Below are 21,185 nucleotides of genomic sequence, written 5' to 3'. Positions count from 1 at the left end.
CTGCCTACTTGCCTCACAAGTACTAATGACAAGGGACAACTAGACGGCAGTCCCTAACTTGGTATAAGTGCAGGGAGGACGAACAGACAACAAACAGAACGAATACGGACCGAGTCAAAACCAGGAAGGCAGTGCAGTACAAAGGAACAAGCAGAGAATGGTCAGGAGAAAGCCGAGGTCGTTTACCAGGAGCAGCTAGAAATCAGTACAGCACAGCAGGAACAGACAGGGGGGAGCATATAGTATTATCAGGAGCGGGGGAGACTATATAAACCCCATTTACGCTGGGCCACCGGACCCAAGGACTCAGGTGATGGCTTCTCGGGATGAAATTTTTTAACCAGTCTAGGGGCATGAACCACCCTAGCTGTTACCCAAGACCAGTGATGGTCAGTTTGCAGTGTTCACCCTTCATGGGGCTGTTCTTGGAACTGCCTGCTCCCGGTGACCGCATTTGATTTCAGACCGGCTCCCGGCACAGGCACAGGTAAGGGCTTACCTGTGCATCGCCGGACGGGTGAGTTAAGATGGCAGCCCGCATGTGTTCGTTGGTGAACACTGCAAACTGACCATCACTGCCCAAGACCTCTCCTTGGGTCCATAGCCCTTCCAGTGCACCAGATACGGCAAGGAATTACGCACTCTCCTGACATCCATAATTTTAGATACCACATACTCCACATAATCCTTAACCAGAACAGGCAGAGGCGCGGCTTGTGACGGTACAACAGGTTCGATGTCATTTTTTAGTAGGGACTTACATTGTGAATGTGGAACGAGTCGGGCAATTCTAACCTAAATGATACAGGATTAATCACCTTTACGATTTCGGATGGCCCTATAAAGCGAGGAGCAAACTTTTTTTGAAGCAACTTTGAGTGTAAGATTTTTAGAGGACAACCACACCTTATCCCCCACCTGAAAGTTCACCCCTGTGGAACGTCTCCTATTGGCCTTGACTCTTTGAGTATTTTAAGCTTTTTCTAGGTTCAATTGAACCCGAGCCCATACTGTGCACAGTTTTGAGGAGATCTTATCCGCCTCGGGATTACACGAGGAGACGGATGACCTAGAAAGAAAATGAGGATGAAAGCCATAGTTACAAAAAAAAAAGGAGAGACCCCAACAGAAGAATTAACATGGTTATTCAGAGCAAACTCAGCTAACGGAAGGTATTTCACCCACAACGGTTGATCATCTGCAACATATGCCCTGAGAAGTTTTTCCACCGACTGATTAAGGCGCTCAGTCTGTCCATTACTTTCAGGGTGATAAACAGATGAAAAGGACAGAGAAATCCGGCATGTCAGACAGAAGGCCCTCCAAAACTTGGACACAAACTGCACACCCCTGTCAGATACAATATTTTCTGGAATGCCATGTAAACATACAATTTGTTCCACAAACAAAGATGCTAGGGTCTTCGCACTCGGGAGTTTAGACAGGGCAATAAAGTGAGCCATCTTGCTGAATCTATCGACCACTACCCAAACCACAGTCTTACCCTCCGCAGGTGGCAGATCAGTGATAAAATCCATCGAGATATGAGACCAGGTCAACTGGGAATGGGTAAGGGACGTAGGTCCCCAGACGGGCGAGTCCCTAGGGGTCTTAGACCTTGCACAAACCTCGCAGGCCAACACATAAGACTTGACGTCTCTAGTTAAAGTAGGCCACCAGAATGATCTGGAAACCAGCTCTTTAGTGCCCTCAATGCCCGGATGTCCACAAATAACTGAGTCATGACACTCACCCAGCAGTTGGAGACGAAACTGTACGGGAACAAACCACTTATCTGTAGGAGTGGATGACGTGCTAGGTGTTGTTCAGCCTTAATAAGAGTTGTGATGTCCTGAGACGAGGCTGCTACGAAGACCTTAGCTGATAAAATGGTTTCAGGTGGAGTCTCTGTAGGCTGGTACTCACAGAAACTCCAAGAGAGTGCGTCGGCCTTCACGTTTCTACTTCTTGATCTGAAAGTGATGGAAAAATTAAAACGTGTAAAAAACAATGCCCATCTAGCCTGACAGGGATTTAACCTTTTAGCCAACTTGAGAAACATTAGGTTCTTATGATCGGTAACAACAGTTACACAATGTTTTGCCCCCTCAAGAAAATGTCTCCATTCTTCAAATGCCCACTTAATGGCCATTAACTCACGAGTCCCTATGTCATAATTTCTCTCAGAGGGGGAAAACTTTCTGGAGAAAAAGGCACAAGGTCTCAGGTTAGTGAGGGTAGTAGGATCTTGCGAGAGGACTGCTACTGCCCCGTCCTCAGAAGCATCCACTTCCACGATAAAAGTTTTTTCCTGATCTGGCTGGGTTAGAACGGGAGTGCTACTGAAAGCCTCCTTTAGGGTTTCAAATGAATCTAAGGCCTCAGTAGACCAATTTTCCAGATCTGCCCCTTTTTTAGTGAGGTTGTTCAGCGGTCTAGCGATTTACCGAGAAATTATTTATGAACATACGGTAGTAGTTAGCGAATCCAAGGGAACGTTGTAAGCCCTTTACGGATGATGGTCTTACCTATCCCTTAATCGCTAAAACCATGCTAGGATCCATCTTTATGGCATGGGGAGTCAGAACATGTCCGAGAAATATAATCTCCTGCAAAGACATATTTTTCCTGTGTAGCAGATAATTGGTTCTCTCTCAACACCTCCAACGCCTGTCTAACATGAAACACATGACTCTCTCAAAATCAGTGGAAAATACCTAAGAATATCGTTCATGAAATTTTGGAACACAGCCGGGGCATTGCTGAGTCGAAAAGGCATAACGAGATATTCAAAGTGACCAGCCGGGATATTGAACGCTGTCTTCCACTCGTCCCCCTCCTTGATTTGGAATAAATTGTATGCTCCTCTTAAATCAATCTTAGAAAACCAGGCTGCATACCTGGTTAAATAAATCCGGAATCAATGGGAAGGAGTAAGTATTCCGGATAGCGATCTTATTTAATTTCTGGTAATCTATACAGGGTCTAAGACCACCATCCTTCTTCTTAACAAAGAAAAACTTTGCCCCCATAGGAGAAACTGAGGGTTTAATGTGCCTCTTAATGAGACTCTCCTTACTGTAATCTTCCATGGTCTCACGTTCAGGTTTAGAAAGATTGTAAATACGCCCCTTAGGAAACCTTGCCTCCTTCTCCAGGACTATGGCGCAATCATAAGGTCTGTGGGAAGGAAGAGCCTCCGGGGGGGGGGGGGGACGAGAACACATCAGCATACTCCTTTATGACTGCGGGTAATACCTCAGACTCCACAGAGAACCCAACCTGTACTCTAGACAAACACTAGCCGCACTCAGATCCCTAACTCACCAGTTCCCCTCTGGTCCAATCAATCGTAGGATTGTGTAATTGGAGCCACGGCATCCCAAATACCACCTCAACTGGTAAGTTCTCCAGGACTAACCGAGAACATTTCTCTATGTGGCACACTCCCACGCTAAGGAAATCTCGGAGGTACATGACCTCACAGTACCCCCCACCAGGGGAGTGGAGTCGATGGCCATGATATGGATGGGCATTGGTAAAACAAAAATTGGAATACCCTGTCTAGTAGCATACCCCTGGTCAATAAAGCTAGCCACTGAGCCCAAATCTATAAAGGCATGACCCGACCACTTATTAGAACCCAGAGAAATGGTTATAGGAACTAAAAGCTTTCTCTTAGTAATAAAAGGGAGTACCTGATCCCTACGTGGTCTTGTCTTGGAAGCCTTACCAGAAAGGATCCTCTTTGAACACTGAATCATCAGGATCTCCGTAGTAGAAACAGATCCCACATCTGCGGCGCTGATCCCCGCTGGTCATGCCAATTTGCATAGGTTCTTCAGAGGAACACCACTCCTGGAACAAACCTCAGACTGGACCAGCACATGAGAAGAGAACTGTCGTTCCTGGCGTCTTTCTCTCACATGTCGGTCGAGTCGGACTGCTAGGGTCATAGTCTCCTCAAGAGTCTCTGGGAGCTGATAACTCACTAGTAGGTCTTTTAGATTATCAGATAGGCCTGACCTGAATTGACACTTAAGAGCTGTCTCGTTCCACCCTGAGGGAACACACCACTTTCTAAATTGGGTGCAATACTCCTCCGCAGAGAGGTTGCCTTGAACCAATGCTTTCAGCGCGGTTTCGGCTACCGTCCTGTGATCTCCAGAGAAGGGTTCTGGAAGCTTGATCGGTGGCTCCACATGAGGGCTTAAGTTTGGACCTGAGAAGCAGTAGCGTCTTGTCCTATTTCTAGGGAATGAATCTTCTCCCCTAGCTCCTGCACCATCTGCGTCAGGTTTGACACATGCTCAGTCAGGGTCACTAGAGGATTCATGGTACAGTGGTTTCAGTAGGCCTGTTATTCTGTAACAGTCGTGAACACACACACACAGACAGGGGGGAGGGAGTGACCACTGCGCTCCACCATCGGCCCTGACCCTGCCTACTTGCCTCGCAAGTCCTAATGACAAGGGACAACTAGACGGCAGTCCCTAACTTGGTGTAAGTGCAGGAAGGACGAACAGATAACAAACAGAACGAATACGGACCGAGTCAAAACCAGGAAGGCAGCGCAGTACAAAGGAACAAGCAGAGAATGATCAGGAGAAAGCAGAGGTCGTTTACCAGGAGCAGCTAGAAGTACCAAAGGAGTAACCAGGGATCGTCTGGAGCAGGCCAGGATCAGGAACCAGGAAAGCAGTACAGCACAGCAGGAACAGACAGGGAGACGTCGGATAAACAGGAGGTAAGTACCAGGAATCCAAGGAGACACAGGTGGAACCTGAATAACAGGCAATCTGTGGCCAGCAGATTGCCTGTTTAAATAGGGAGCCAGAGGGGTCATGTGACGTAGCCAACATCACATGACTCCACATAGACTACACATCCGAGCGCCGAGTGAGGGGCGCGCCGGGGGGGTGCATAGTATTATCAGGAGCACGGGCGACACTGGATGCGCTGATGATGCACGCGCTCCGGACGTGCCCACCTCCTGGACCGCGCCGTGACAAAGATGCTCCACAGACTGTTTTTCATCATTTTTTTGCTGCAGAATATGATGGTACTCTATAAATAAAGATTATTATTCTTTTATTCTTTGTTACAGGACTGTTAAATGGGTGTTGTTGAAGTGTTTACTATGCCTGCTAGACAAAGGTGGGCATCAATTTTGCAGTTAACGGGCTTTGAAAGGGCCAGATAATTGCACTTCGATAGGCTGGATGGTCCATCCGCCAAATCTCGGAAAGAGTAGGACAAGAAGTTTCCGTAGTGCCTTAGTGGTATTGACAGTAGGAAGAGGGCACTCACACATGCCCACATGGACAGAGGGTCCTGAATAGTCGGCATATAAGAAGAGCTGCTGTAACTCAAAGGACAGCCACGGCATCACAAATTTGTTCTGCAGTGGCTGACCGAACCATAAGAAGCAGTCCAGTTAAAGAACGACTGCATTCAATTGAGAACCTTATCTTGTCAAAAGTTAAAGTGTTCCTCCGCCAATGTTATCATTGTGTCATGCTTAACCTTATAACTATATTATAATTTGTTTATGCCACCAGTGGCATTACTACTGTCATAGCAGGCATGGAGGCCACTACAGTGCCCTTGGCTCAAGGGGGCTCAGCCCATCTTGGCACACTATGTTCTGATGCTAACCAACATTGAAACATTGTGTGATGTCGCACAAACAGGGTCCTGATGCTGGCTAGTGTTAGGGCTGTGTGTGGAGCCCAGACCAGTACACAAGGTCCTGATGCTAGCCATGAGGTTGTGTGTGGCAGCACGTACAGTGTCCTGATGCTGGAAAATGCCAGGAGCTTCAGTGACACCAGGGAGTGAAGAGGACCGAGAAGACCCATGAATGGTCCGGATAATAAGTATAAGATATTAACCTGGATCTTTTTTTGGTCGGTTAGGGGGTCTGATAACTTAGGGGTCTTATCTAAGGTCTGAGTGAATTTAGCAGTCTAGTTTTGGGGTCTAATAATTTAAAGGTTTGGTCTGTGGCCTGATAATTTAGGGGTCTGGTCTAGGTTTTTAACGAATTCAAGGGTCTGAATAATAACTCAGTGATAGAAAATCCTAACACGTGTTTATCATATTATAAAAAAATCTATAAGGGTAAGAGCACACTTGAAAGCCTAGTTCTACTTTTGAGTGACTCACAGCCAAGTGTGTCCATCCATTACCTTTTACATGGTGCTGGTAAATGTTTGTGCTTGTGGGGGGCATTCATAGCTTCGACATGGGACGCAGCCTTTTTTAATTACACCCCTGCATGCCACTAATACTACATAAACGCAGGAATTCTGTTAGGTTTTAGGCTGGGTGTATATACCGGTATTTGTTACCATATTTGGGAGGCTAAATAAATTTAATTTATTCCTTGTAAGTTCTTCCTGATGGAAAGCAGCCAAGTGTTTAAATAGAACAATGCTGGCATGAACTTATCAAGTGCACGCTATAAATGTTGCTGGTTCATCGTGGACATACTTTTCTGAAGCGCCCTTTCCACATATTCCCACACTTGTTCACAATTTTAGATAAACTTTCTGCTGTGGTTTGATGATCTGTTCTGTCTTCATACACGTTCACACAGTGTGCAGTCTGACATTCAGCATAAACCATTCCTGTCATCCAAGTAAGAGGACTGTTCTTTGTAATAGTGGACCCAGTGACATCACCAGCACTAATGGATGGGCTTTAGCGCTGCCCTAGCCTGTAAACCGGCTAGGGCAGCACTATAGCCCGCCCATCAGTGCTGGTGACGTCACCGGGAACACTGCTAGGCGGAAGCCTCCACCTAGCAGTGTAAAAATACAAAACAGACTTGCCCTGCGAGATACAGCACAGGGCAAGGGAGAGCATTGAAGCATGAAATTCTCCGATGCTCATATCAGAGGGGCTGTCTGGGTGAAGAAGGGGATATGTCCGGGTTGAGCTCTGAACCCGGACAACCCCTTTAAGTCCATGGATGTTTTTTAAAAATAAAAGTAAGTGTCAAAAATAGATTTACCTCATTTAACTGTAGTTAAAGGGGTTTTCCTGGCCCTAAAAAAAAAAGGTCTTGGTGTGTGGTGAGTTCAATAGAAAGAAACTCACTCAACTGCTTTTGTCCCAGCATGGCTGAAAGTGGGACTTCCTGCTCCCGCATATCCCTGCTGCCTGCCAATATATGGCCTCAGCAGTCAAGTGCCATGCCTCTTTTATTTATTTTTAATTTTTTACTTACACACCATGCCCGGCCCTCCCCAGCGGCGTAGTGGGGAGCGGGGATTAGTATATTCACTGTGAGGGGCATATGGGGGACATTTTTAGAATAATGGATAACCCCTTTAACATTTTATGTTGACAGTGGTGAGAAAGAGCTTTCCAGGTGTAGGTAAGTATTGTAAATGTACCAATAAGGCAAGGCTAGTCGAATGAATAATACAAACCGGATTCCCAAAAAGTTGGGACACTATACAAATCGTGAATAAAAACTGAATGCAATGATGTGGAGGAGCCAACTTCTAATATTTTATTCAGACTAGAACATAAATCACGGAACAAAAGTTTAAACTGAGAAAATGTACCATTTTAAGGGAAAAATATGTTGAATCAGAATTTCATGGTGTCAACAAATCCCCAAAAAGTTGGGACAAGGCCATTTTCACCACTGTGTGGCATCTCCCCTTCTTCTTACAACACTCAGCAGACGTCTGGGGACCGAGGAGACCAGTTTCTCAAGTTTAGAAATAGGAATGCTCTCCCATTCTTGTCTAATACAGGCCTCTAACTGTTCAATCATCTTGGGCCTTCTTTGTTGCACCTTCCTCTTTATGATGCGCCAAATGTTCTCTATAGGTGAAAGATCTGGACTGCAGACTGGCCATTTCAGTACCCGGATCCTTCTACGCAGCCATGATGTTGTGATTGATGCAGAATGTGGTCTGGCATTATCTTGTTGAAAAATGCAGGGTCTTCCCTGAAAGAGATGACGTCTGGATGGGAGCATATGTTGTTCTAGAACCTGAATATATTTTTCTGCATTGATGGTGCCTTTCCAGACATGCAAGCTGCCCATGCCACACGCACTCATGCAACCCCATACCATCAGATTTCCAAAAAGAACTTCGAATCGTGACTCGTCTGACCACAGAACAGTCTTCCATTTTGCCACACTCCATTTTAAATTATCCCTGGCCCAGTGAAAACGCCTGAGCTTGTGGATCTTGCTTAGAAATGGCTTCTTCTTTGCACTGTAGAGTTTCAGCTGGCAACGGCGAATGGCACGGTGGATTGTGTTCACTGACAATGGTTTCTGGAAGTATTCCTGAGCCCATTCTGTGATTTCCTTTACAGTAGCATTCCTGTTTGTGGTGCAGTGTCGTTTAGGGGCCCGGAGATCACGGGCATCCAGTATGGTTTTACGGCCTTGACCCTTACGCACAGAGATTGTTCCAGATTCTCTGAATCTTCGGATGATGTTATGCACAGTTGATGATGATAGATGCAAAGTCTTTGCAATTTTTCGCTGGGTAACACCTTTCTGATATTGCTCCACTATCTTTCTGCGCAACATTGTGGGAATTGGTGATCCTCTACCCATCTTGGCTTCTGAGAGACACTGCCACTCTGAGAAGCTCTTTTTATACCCAATCATGTTGCCAATTGACCTAATTAGTTTTAATTGGTCTTCCAGCTCTTCGTTATGCTCCAATTTACTTTTTCCAGCCTCTTATTGCTACTTGTCCCAACTTTTTGGGGATTTGTTGACACCGTGAAAATTTGAATCAACGTATTTTTCCTTTAAAATGATACATTTACTCGGATTAAACATTTGATCTGTCATCTACGTTCTATTACAAATAAAATATTGACATTTGCCATCTCCACATCATTGCATTCAGTTTTTATTCACAATTTGTTTAGTGTCCCAACTTTTTGGGAATCCGGTTTGTAATAGTACCGGTTGGGTGACCAGACCCATGGTTGAGCCAAGATTTGCGGCCACATTACATTTGCAGAAATGCGCTCATTTTATGTTCATGTGAAATTGACATAAGGACCCTGATTTGAAATGCCATTAGTATATGATCTCTCAGCCTTTATGTGCGTGCACCACACTGACATGTACAATTATTCTTCCAGCAAATTTGGGGGAATAAACGTTTCTCCTTGTGGAGACTGCCTGCTCGATGTAAAGAGTCTTAGGCTAATTTCCCTCCACGATGCGATGTGTTTTTTTGAGTGCAAAACATCCAGACTGAATCCTGACCCATTAATTTCAATGGCATCAGAAAAGTATGTAGGAGCAGCACACAAAGGTCTAAGCGACCACACCAGAATGCACTAGCCACGCCACTACCTCAGATCCTCAGCAGTCAACAGATGAACGGATAAGTAAAAGGCGACAGCAGCATCTCCAGTATCTTCTTTATTGATGGTACTTCAGTGAATGTGTACAGACCACCAAATGCAACGTTTCGGCTACATTGTAGCCTTTCTCAAGCATAATAACAAATGCATGTACCCAACCTAATATAGTGCAAATATTCCCTCCCTCACTTATGCGATAGCCAATCCATTACACAACACCCACTCATTTAAACTAAGCAATATACAACAAGGCATACTCAAGTCCTCATTTACATACTATTATATATCATAAAAAATACCTATGTTGTCGTGAAGAGAGGGGTAATAATTGTGATGGTGTATACATCGACAACCTGGACTCCATAATCGCGTCTCCCGACATTTACAGCACATGCTCGTGTTCTCAATGATTGGTCATGATTGGCTTTATTGTGATGTCTTCAATACCTTTCTCTTTATGTGACATATCATAACTACGGGTCTTGTCATCTTGCTCCCTCAAATTTGGGAGGACAGACTAGTATACCATTCTACATTCATGGGAGTCTTGTGCTGGTGGAACTATATCGATGACATTTTCATGATATGGGGTGGAACCATTGAAGAACTAGAAGAGTTTCATCAACATTTGAATATGGTGGTTCCAGGTCTGCAGTTGACAGTATCTGCCTCTGAAGATGAATTATGAATTACAATTCCTAGACATGAGGGTATATGCTGAGGATGGGATCATCAAGACGGATTTATATAAAAAACTGGCGTACAAGAATAATGTACTGAGGTATGACAGTAAGCACCCTCGTATGTTGGACTTCCTGCCATGGAGCCAACTGCTACGAGTGAGGAGAATAGTATCAGATGATGAAAAACCTTTATGACCGACTGGAGGAGATGTGTAATACATTTTCCAAGAGGGGATACACACGCAAATTGCTACAAAAGATAAGTAATAGGATCTTGGTGGTTGACAGGGAGACCATGCTGCACAATTTTCCAGTTAACAGGTGGACTCACTTTTGTATCAGTCACAGTGTTGACATTGCCAACATCCTAAGGAATGAATGACACATTTTACACAGGGACCTTCCTAACGTAAGGGAGTTTAATATTCCTCCACTGATAGACTAATCAAAACGGACATAGGGAGTACACGGGGTAACAAACAGACTTATGTGGCACCGAGAAAGATGGGCAATTTTTCCTGTTTGGGATGTTGCAATTGTGGTAACCTAATAAAAGGAGATACTTTTGTCCATCCATATGGTGGTAAAATATATAATATCAGAGGTTACTTCACTTGTAGATCTAGGGATGTGGTCTACATGATACAATGCCCCTGCAGTTTGATCTATGTCGGCGAGACCACTATGGAAATCAGGGAAAGAATAAACGAACATGAAAGTACGATTAGGAAAAAAATGTTGGTGAAACCCGTTGCCAGGCATTTTGTGGAGTGTGGCCATTCTGTCAACCAGTTGAGATTGGATTCGGTGGGTGTATTGAGAAGAGGGGGTGATAAAGAACAAATCTCTAGGAAGAAGGAACTTAAATGGATTTTTACCTTGAAGTCACTGCGACCACATGGACTCAATATTGAGCTGGTGGCTATAGAATATAAATAATTATGATCTGATTCAGTTATACAGCAATCATGATTTTAACCTTGTTTTAAATTGGCACTTTTTCTCTCCCTCCTATTTTATAGATTGTGGGTATGATGCGACGGTGCGGATCGAGATACCTGGACTCCATTGTTGACTGACTATGTGGTAGGAGTGTATTGTTAGTCAAACCTGGGGGAAGAGATGTCATTTATATGTAATAATATAGGGTCCCGTAATTGGGGGTCAATTCACTCCAACCTTTATATATTTTTCATGCACTGTCCCCTTATGTTATGCCTGCATTTAATGTATGGTATGATATCGTGGGGCGGTGCGGGATACCTCTGTTTGTATGGAGTAATTCCCAGCACGCTATATAGGATTTAGGGGAAATGCATATGTAATTCATGATATTGAGATTTTTCTCCTGTGAAAGCGTTGGTATCTATGACAAGAGGATGTTTTCCTGTTGCAAACGTTAGCTCCTTATCATGTGATCGCCATATGACCTCGTTTGATGACGCAATGTTTCGCGTCATCCGGGTTTTGACCAATCATTGAGAAAATGCGCATGTGCAGTAACTGTCGGGAGACGCGATTATGGAGTCCAGGTTGTCGATGTATACACCATCACAATTGTTACCCCTCTCTTCACGACAACACAGGTATTTTTAATAGTATATAATAGTGTGTAAATGAGGACTTGAGTATGCCTTGCTGAATATTGCTTAGTTTAAACGAGTGGGTGTTGTGTAATGGATTGGTTATCGCACAAGTGAGGGAGGGAATATTTGCACTATATTAGGTTGGGTACATGCATTTGTTGTTATGCTTGAGAAATGCTACAATGTAGCCGAAACGTTGCATTTGGCGGTCTGTACACATTGACTGAAGTACCATCAATAAAGAAGATACCGGAGATGCTGCCGTCGCCTTTTACTTATTCATTAATTTCAATGGGTCTGTGCACATGAACGTTGTTTTTCACGCATCATCTTTGCGTTCAGGAAAAATCACAGCATGTTCTATATTATGCTTTTTTTTACGCAGCCCTGGCTCCATAACAATAAATGGGGTTTGCGTGAAGAACGGATAGTGACCGAGTGCAATGCATTTTTCTTTAGTTTTTCCGATTGCCTCCGTGCAGAAAAAACTGAAACACTGAACACAATTGCAGATAAAAGTGATTCAACTTTCGTGCAAAACCATAAGTTTTTCTCTGAACAGATCCTGACACAATCCATATCTCTCATGTGAAAGAGGCCTTAGGCCCCTTTCACATGGGTGAGTATTCCGCGCGGATGCGATGCGTGAGTTGAACGCATTGCACCCGCACTGAATACCGACCCATTCATTTCTATGGGGCTGTTCACATGAGCGGTGATTTTCACGCATCATTTATGCGTTGCGTGAAAATCGCAGCATGCTCCTCTTTGTGCGTTGCGGTGCGATAATCTACGCAACACAGGCCCCATAGAAGTGAATGGGGTTGCGTGAAAATCGCAAGCATCCGCAAGCAAGTGCGGATGCGGTGCGATTTTCACGCACGGTTGCTAGGAGATGATCGGGATGGAGACCCGATCATTATTATTTTCCCTTATAACATGGTTATAAGGGAAAATAATAGCATTCTGAATACAGAATGCATAGTCAAATAGCGCTGGAGGGGTTAAAAAAAACAAACAAATTATTTAACTCACCTTAGTCCACTTGATCGCATAGCCCAGCATCTCCTTCTGTCTCCTTTGCTGAACAGGACCTGGGGTGAGCATTAATTACATGAACAGGACCTGTGATGACATCACTCCGGTCATCACATGTTCCATCACATGATCTTTTACCATGGTGATGGATCATGTGATGACTGTGACGTCACCAAAGGTCCTTGTTGCTACAAAAAGCTAAGATCAAGACAGAAGGAGATGCCGGGCTACGCAAGCAAGTGGACTAAAGTGAGTTAAATTATTTTGTTTTGTTTTTTAACCCTTCCAGCGCAATTTTACTATGCATTCTGTATTCAGAATGCTATTATTTTCCCTTATAACCATGTTATAAGGGAAAATAATACAATCTACAGAACATCGATCCCAGGTTTGGGTACCAGGTTTGGGTACCAGACACGCGCGATTTTTCTCACGCGAGTGCAAAACGCATTACAATGTTTTGCACTCGCGCGGAAAAAGCGCGGGTGTTCCCGCAACGCACCCGCACATTTTCCCGCAACGCCCGTGTGAAAGGGGCCTTATAGGCCAGGTATATCTATGGTGACTAGAAAACGTGTCCATTCTTGCTTCCAGCCCCTATGCATTCAGCAAATGGATGCTGTCATTCAGTGCTAAATGCCTGAGCCATTTGTCTGTGACCACCTCCTCTCACCCCTGGCCGAGGTGGTCACAGAACCGTCAGGCTGGGCACAGAATATGCTACTTCGGCATAGCTGAGAATGATCCATGCATAGGCTACTCATTGCTTACCTACCAGCAGGTTCCGCCTAGCAGTGTGTTCGGAGATGTCACCGGCTCTGATGGGCAGGCTTTAGCTGTGTTTTCATCACCAGAACTCCAGAAATGCCTTTGCCTTGCGCAATTCAGCTTAGGGCAAAGGAGAACATCGGATCATGAACTGCTCCGATGCTCTTGTCAGCGGGGCTGCCTGGGTAAAATTCTGGGTATGTCCGGGTTCAGCTCTGAACCCAGACAACCCCTTTAACTACTGGGGGAACGGGAGGAAGGTGCTGTTGTAGCTATGCATTTTGGTGGATATTTTTACACCACTTACATTTGGATTTTGGATCTAAGTAATCTTTTTTAGGAAAAAGGGCATCATGCTAAACACACCCCAAGTAATGACAACCTGGCTTTAATAACCAATTCGCTTATGATTAGTGATTCCCTTACCACTAAATGAAGTAATCCAAATACATGCTGTATAAGAATAGAAAGAATGACAAATTCCAGGCCGAATGTGCTGTAGTGAGGATGAAATCTAGGATCCCCACACCACAGCCTTCATCTGCTGTTATTGGTCTGGTTCGGATTTCCTGAAGTCCCCAGCCAAAACTGACCAGAATACCCTGGTCTGCAAATCGCAGATCTGCAAAATATGTTTTTTATGTATGAATTGTGTCAATAAATTATATTTATAGTTCATGCGGTCTGGTAATTCTTAATAGGTATATATAAAAATACGGATGTTGTCCGTGTATTATCCGCATTTTTTGTGGACTCGTTGACTTCAATGGGTCTGCAGTCAGCATTTTTGGGACAAGTATAGGACATGTTCTGTATTTTTGTGGAACTGACATACGGATGCGGAAAGCACACGGATTAGGTCCTTTCCGCAAAATTCAGTCCCCGGACAATGGATCTGCCAACATAATGCGGACGGCACACATATCGCATCCGTAGTTTCCGGATCCTCGGCCCCATGCAGGCGACCGCAAAATGGATACAGTCACCTGCATGGGGCCTAAATCACATTTGTGCTGGAATCACACAATGTTGGTATTTTTTGCCCTTTTTTTTTTAACCAAAGCTACATTTGGATCCAACAGGATGGTGAAATACCCCCCACAATGCCCGAGCCCCTCTTATGGACAATACTTACCCAATCCTCGGCATCTGCTTCCTTCTGGATTGCTTCATGGCCAGAAGGACGCAGATGGACGCAGATCGTGGCCTGCCATTGGCTGCTACCCCCATCGCCGGATATTTTGATCTGTGCAATGGGGAGATGCAGCGGCTGCCATGCAGCGATCCAGAGGGACGCGGGTGCCAGGAACCAGGTAAGTATTATCTATAGGAGGGGGACGAGCATTGTGGGGGGTATTTCTACTTTTAGATAACCCCTTTAAGAAGCTGCATCTCTGACTGCATGTGTGATTCCAGCCTAAGTGTGGCCATACACCATAGATAGCTGCGCCAAACCCACATGCATGTCCACGTGGCTCGTCAAGCATGCATATGTTCTCAGTGTGGAAAGGGAAGTAAGCAGCTGCCAGAGGCCCCACGTGGCAGCTTATCTCCTGTGAGAAGAAAGTCTTCTCCTGCCATTTAGACACCACACATACAAATTAGGCAATTGGCTGGTCCTGCTGAAATCGGTGGGTTTGGCTGACGTTTGCTTAAGGCCTTATGCACACGGCCGTTGTTTGGGTCTGCATCCCAGCCGCCGTTTTTGCGGCTCGGATGCGGACCCATTCACTTCAATAGGGCCGTAAAAGATGCGGACAGTACTCTGTGTGCTGTCCGCTTCCGTTGCACCGTTCCGTGGCCCCGCAAAAAAAATAGCATGTCCTATTCTTGTCCGTTTTGCGGACAAGAATAGGCATGTCTGCAATGGGCCGCCTGTTCCGTTCCGCAAATTGCGGAAGGCACACAAATGGCTTCAGTTTTTTTGCGGATCTGCGGTTTGCGGACCGCAAAAGAACGGTACGGTCGTTTGCATGTAGCCTAATACGTATGGACACCTACCTGTTAGGTAGGAGTCACACGTCCATGTGCCAGCCCTGTTATCTCTCCGTATTACTTGGTGTCTCATGGACCATCCTCAGCTTTGACTGACTTAACCTCGCAGCATTGTAGGGATCAATGATTCTGTGAGTTTGTCGGTGAATCCTCGGTTGGGCCGTGACGAGGGATGAGCTGTAAAGCTCGGGTTCGGCGTTCGAGCAGTGGAGGAATCCCATTATGGATTTCGTTATGACTTATTTTTCGCCCTGAATAAACGGAAACCAGACAGATCCATTATGCTTGGCCATAGACTTCTATTATGACGGATCAAAACGGAATGCCTCTTAAAGGGTAAAGTTCGGATTCGCTCATCCCTAACCTTGACACATCTGAGTAAAACAGACAGAGAACATGGCTGGCGCACAGACATGCAATTTAAACTTAGAGTTGCTGTCTCCGCTTCTGACATGTCTGCTTTAGTAAATAATTGTATTCCGCATGAAATGACAATTCTGAAGCATTTCTTCTTCTTTTGCTATTCTTCCATTACTGCTAGAAGTTTATGGATAAAGGTACAGATGGGTATTAGGGTCTATTCACACATCCGTTGTTTCTTTCCTGATCTGTTCCGTTTTTTGCGGAACAGATCTGGACCAGATCTGGACCCATTCATTTTCAATGGGTCCTGAAAAAAAATCAGACATTGTGCTCTCCGTTTTTTTTCAGGACCCATTGAAAATGAATGGGTCCAGATCTGGTCCAGATCTGTTCAGCAAAAAACAGAACAGATCAGGAAAGAAACAACGGACGTGTAAATGGACTCTTACCAGTTGGGGGTGTGTCCCTGCACATTTTAGCATTGTTCAATCAGTGCTTCCAGTGGCAGACTGGTAACACCCATCTGTACCTTTATCCATAAACTTCTAACAGAAGTAAGAGAAGGACGTCACAACATGGAGTCATAAGATTAGATGCTCCACAATTGTTATTATATGGACAATACACGTGGCTACTAAAGCAGACAAGTCAGGAGAGAGGACAGGTCCTCCTTAACTGGATTCCTTCACTTATAGGTCATCAGATATGAAAATTTGCTGCCTTGTCATTTGGGGATATGGATTATATGTGATTTGGATCATTTTATAAACCCTAAACGATTTAAAGGGCTTGTCCGGGATTGGGGACATTGCTACAAGTGAACACCAAGCACGTGAATATTACATACATTCCTTTCCTATCTTTGCCAGACTTTTCTAATGCCCCGTTTTTATGTCATAAATCCTCTGCCGGAAGTGCCGCTTTTCAAAGATCCAGGGTCCCTTACTGCAGAGCGAAGCCTCTGCTCCGCTTCGCAGGGAGCCCGGTGACGTCACCGTCAGCCTCAGGGGCGCACTGAGGGGCGGAAACTAGGTGGCAGCACATGACGCTAAACCCCCGCCCATCTGGTCCGGGCAGTGCGCTTTCTTCTCAATGAATGAGGCAGAGCACTATGCTACTCAGCATAGTAAACGCTCCTATGTAAAATACAGGCAAATGCAGCAGCAGGCTGGAGAAAGAATGATTCAGGGGGCGGATGCACAGAGGAGGTGACCATGTGCGGCAGGAAGTTAGCGCTAACATAAACATCGATGTCAACAATCAGTGGGGCACTGTCGGAGCCCTGTAGAAGGGGAGAAAATGCAAAAAAACAGGGGACCTTGAATCGGCTATTAAGAGTGAGTAAACTTATTTAGAAAAAATGTTTTGATCCCGGACAACCCCTTTAAACTCTATAATTACCCAAAGGTAATAAATGAAGGGTCTTGGGTTGTAGTTCTTTAGTGATGATGGTGGCACAGGCTGTGATGACCTCTGGTCAAAACTACAGATGACTGCATCATCCATGCAAGGTTATAACAGTGGAGAAATTGTGTTTTCGGAAGAATTGCCTTTCAGAAATGTTTTGTTTAATTGCTTTCATCTTACTGTTTTTAGCAGACGGAAGTGCCATTATCCAGGCGCTGCAGCCCTTGTTTCAAGAGCATGGAATGACAGAGACTGTACATAGCTGGGCAGACCATGGGTACCTGGCCACATACACTGCGAATGACGGGAGGTAAGAAGGCAGACACGTGATACGTATGCTTTATTAGTCATGTTCAGTTCCATGGTAATTATGTTACTGTGTGAGGATGTGATCTGTAAGCCTGAAGAGGACGTACAGATTGAGACCCAGTTGGTTGTTCGTGTATTGATTTATTAGCATCTCTTTCTTAAAGAGTTTGTCCTATCAGAACAACCCCTGCACATGTGATCTGTTAGGGCACATGGACAACATAAAATATCATAAAAGGGTTTCCCCTTGACCTGCAGTGATCGGCTGATTGCCTGTAGGGCTGAGCGAAGCACTCCCCGGGTCATACATCCGAAGTCGCTTCGTTCAAAACTTCGTTTTAATTCCGTACAGAGACCTCTAATTGCCAAGTCTACTTCCATTTAAAAACGTGGTTTGTTTTTGTAAAACAGGGAACCTGTCATGCCCCTAAGGTCACTTTCACACGGTCACTTTTTTGGTCTGTGCTTTCCATCAGTGATTGTGAGCCAAAACCAGGAGTGGAGGCTACACTAAGATCAGGTATAATGGAAATATCTGCATCTGTTCCATTTTTGACCGGCACCTGGTTTGCACTTGGCTCGAAATCATTGATCAAACGCTGATTGAATGAAAGCGGCCTAAGGTCCTCTCTGAGGGCAGCATAGCGTAGTGACAGACATTCTGATTTCTGCAGTCTGTCACGTGTGGATTTATGTAGTTAAATGTGTAGTTTACGCTAATCTGAATATGTAATACATAGTGTAATGTCGCTGTACCACAGGCCATACAACTATTCTAACAAAGAACCTGTCACCATGAAATGCAGTGCCACCTGCAGGCAGCGGGTTATAGAGCTGGACGAACTGAGAAGTTTGATCTCCATCCACCCCTGTGTACTATCAATGACAGCTATTACTGTATGCACACTTACACAGGGGATGCTATCAATCACTGATAACACCTCCCTGGTGTACAACTATCAGTGACTGACAGCTATCTTTGTATACACACTTACACAGGGAATACTATGATTCACTGATAACACATCCCCTGTGTACAACTGAAGTCAAAATGAGCAGAGATTTAAATATGTAAAGTTTTATTGAATCTCTTCCAACAAAACGGTATATCCTCCTGCTCTATAACATGCTGCCTGTAGATTACACTGCATTTTGTGGTGACAGGTTTTCATTAAAGGGGTTGTCTCACTTCAGCAAATAGCATTTATTATGTACAGGAGGATAATACAAGCCACTTACTAATGTATTGTGATTGTCCATATTGCCTACTTTGCTGGCTGGATTAATTTTTCCATCACATTATACACTGATCATGGAAACGTTTCCATGGTCACGACCACCGTGCAATTCATCAGTAGTGGTCATGCTTTCACACTATAAGAAAAATCACTATCCTATGTGTGCTTCCACTGCCCTGGCCACCAAATAGGCCAGCGCTTTTTCCTGTAATGTGCAAGCACGGCCACCACTAATGAATTGCAAGGTGGTCGTAACCATGGAAACGGTCAGTGTATAATGTGATAAAAAAATGAATCCAGACAGCAAAGGAGGCAATATGGACAATAACAATACATTAGTAAGTGGCATATATTATCTTCCTCTACGTAATAAATGCTATTTGCTAAAGTGACACAACCCCTTTAAGGCTCAGCTCACGTTCAGCTATTTGCATACATTTGGTGTGTGCAGTGGCAAAGCTGTTGACATACATGCTAAGAATGTTCATAGGCTGAATGCCCAAATTTGACCCAGATATAAGTGCTTATAAAACGTAACTTTTAATAATCACACGTAAATATGCTACGTGAGCACCCACAAAAGTTTAAAACCCGCGTTGTTCAGTCCATATGTATGGAATGGTACTATGATGTGACACTTGTAGCTTTAGGGGGATGTGCACTTCCCCTATCAAACTACCTGAACACTCATTTCAAGTGTAACCAGTTTATGGTGTTACAAGCGCTAACAAATAGTGATGTAACCAGTGTATGGCGTTGCATTGTTATCGGTGAGATACAACATGTCAGTGAATAGCTGAGGCAACACTAATGTACTCAGGGCTAGTTTTGTTACTGGCAACAGTGTTCAGGTAGTTTGATAGGGGAAGTGCACGTCCCCCTAAAGCTACAAGTGTCACATCATAGTACCATTCCATGCGGACCCATTCACTTCAATGGGGCTGCAAAAGATGCGGACAGCACTCAGCGTGCTGTCCGCATCCGTTGCTCCATTCCGAGGGCCCGCAAAAAAAAATATAGCATGTCCTATTCTTGTCCATTTTGCGGACAAGAATAGGCATGTCTACAATGGACCATCCGTTCCGTTCCACAAATTGCGGAAGGCACACGGGCGGCTTCCCCGGTTTGCGGACCACAAAAAAAACTGCACGGTCGTGTGTATATAGCCTTAGGGTTGGTTAGGAGAGTTTCGGTTCAGGATTTAGGAGTGACTGAACAGCTTGGGTGGGAAAGTCACTCCAATACTTCATCCCTGGTGTTCCTTGCCTCAATCAGATGCCAAACTAATTAAAAAAAGTCTAACTTCCACTGAGCAGTGTGTGTGTGCTGGTCTGAGAGTAAGACCCACTGAGAAGACCACTGTGCCAAGTGGAAGCTCCAGATGAGCCTAAAACGGGTTAGAAACCTGTCACACCTTGTGGATACTTGACTGTAAGGACATTTATATTTCATGAACTTTTACTTGTTGCTGAAGCAAGCCTGTAAATTTTATGACCAATAAATCCTGGACAAGGAAACTGTATCTCTTCCAGTGTGTACCTTTATTGCCCGACTAAGAGACTGTTCTAAGGGCAATGGCATGAAAATCTGTATATGGTGAAGTCTGCGGAACTTTTTGAATGTCCTGGGGTAAAGCAGCAGCAGGACTACAACAAGAGTCTGTTGTAATGGATGAGCTCATTAAACAGATGTTCAGACCCGTCTACAGCCGCAGCAGGGGCTCATGCAGAGGCTTTACCGGCTCAACGGCAGGGTAATGCTCAGCAACAGGAGACTAACCGCCTCCTAACACAGCAAATGGCTGCCCTAAGAGAAGCAGTGACTGTGCAGCAAGTCGTGCTTGTGGTGGGGCAAAGCTCTGGTGATGGTGTGCCGAAAACCGCGCAGTCTGCCTTGTAGAGAATGACTACTGAGGATGACGTGGAGGCCATAGTAAGCTTATCGTGGCTCTCCAGTCAATTATGGAGCCAGCATGTCAGCCCACTGGTCTAAAGGCAGTTTTATGTGTCTGCAATATTCTTAAAGACAGTCAAATAGACCTCACCTTGCAGGATTCCAAGGAGTACAGTAAACTAAAAGCTGAAATACTTGCTCGCCTTGGGGTCAGTCCAGCAGTCCAGGCCCAGCCAGTACAACAAGAGACTTTTTGCAAAGGAAAACTGCCAAGGTCACAGATGTTTGATCTATTCCACTTGGTTCTTAAGTCGTTGCAGCCAGAGTCGTCTTCCCCAGAGCAGATGGTGGAAAAAGTTGTGATGGATCGATATCTATATTCTCTTCATGTGCTAGTCCACAGAATGCTGACCACCTGGTAAACCTTGTGGAGAGGTATATCACAGCGAGGAACCTCCTTGCTGGGGCAGATAACATATTGCCACCTCCATGTAATCGCAAAGTCTTTGATGAGCCCAGTAAGAGGTTGTTTAAACCTGGGC

General features: G+C 44.8%; 1 protein-coding gene across 1 annotated transcript in view; it reads left to right on the top strand.

Annotated features, from left to right (window-relative positions):
• SMS (spermine synthase) overlaps positions 1–21,185 on the top strand; it is a 170,022-nt gene that overhangs the window by 22,311 nt on the left and 126,526 nt on the right. Inside the window, exon 2 of the mRNA XM_044283957.1 lies at positions 17,396–17,513. Within this exon, the coding sequence (XP_044139892.1) occupies positions 17,396–17,513 (118 nt within the window). The remainder of the gene's footprint in view (positions 1–17,395; positions 17,514–21,185) is intronic.

This window comes from Bufo gargarizans, chromosome 3, assembly GCF_014858855.1.
Source record: "Bufo gargarizans isolate SCDJY-AF-19 chromosome 3, ASM1485885v1, whole genome shotgun sequence".
Lineage (NCBI taxonomy): Eukaryota > Metazoa > Chordata > Amphibia > Anura > Bufonidae > Bufo > Bufo gargarizans.
This window is presented reverse-complemented; position numbering and strand designations above follow the sequence as displayed.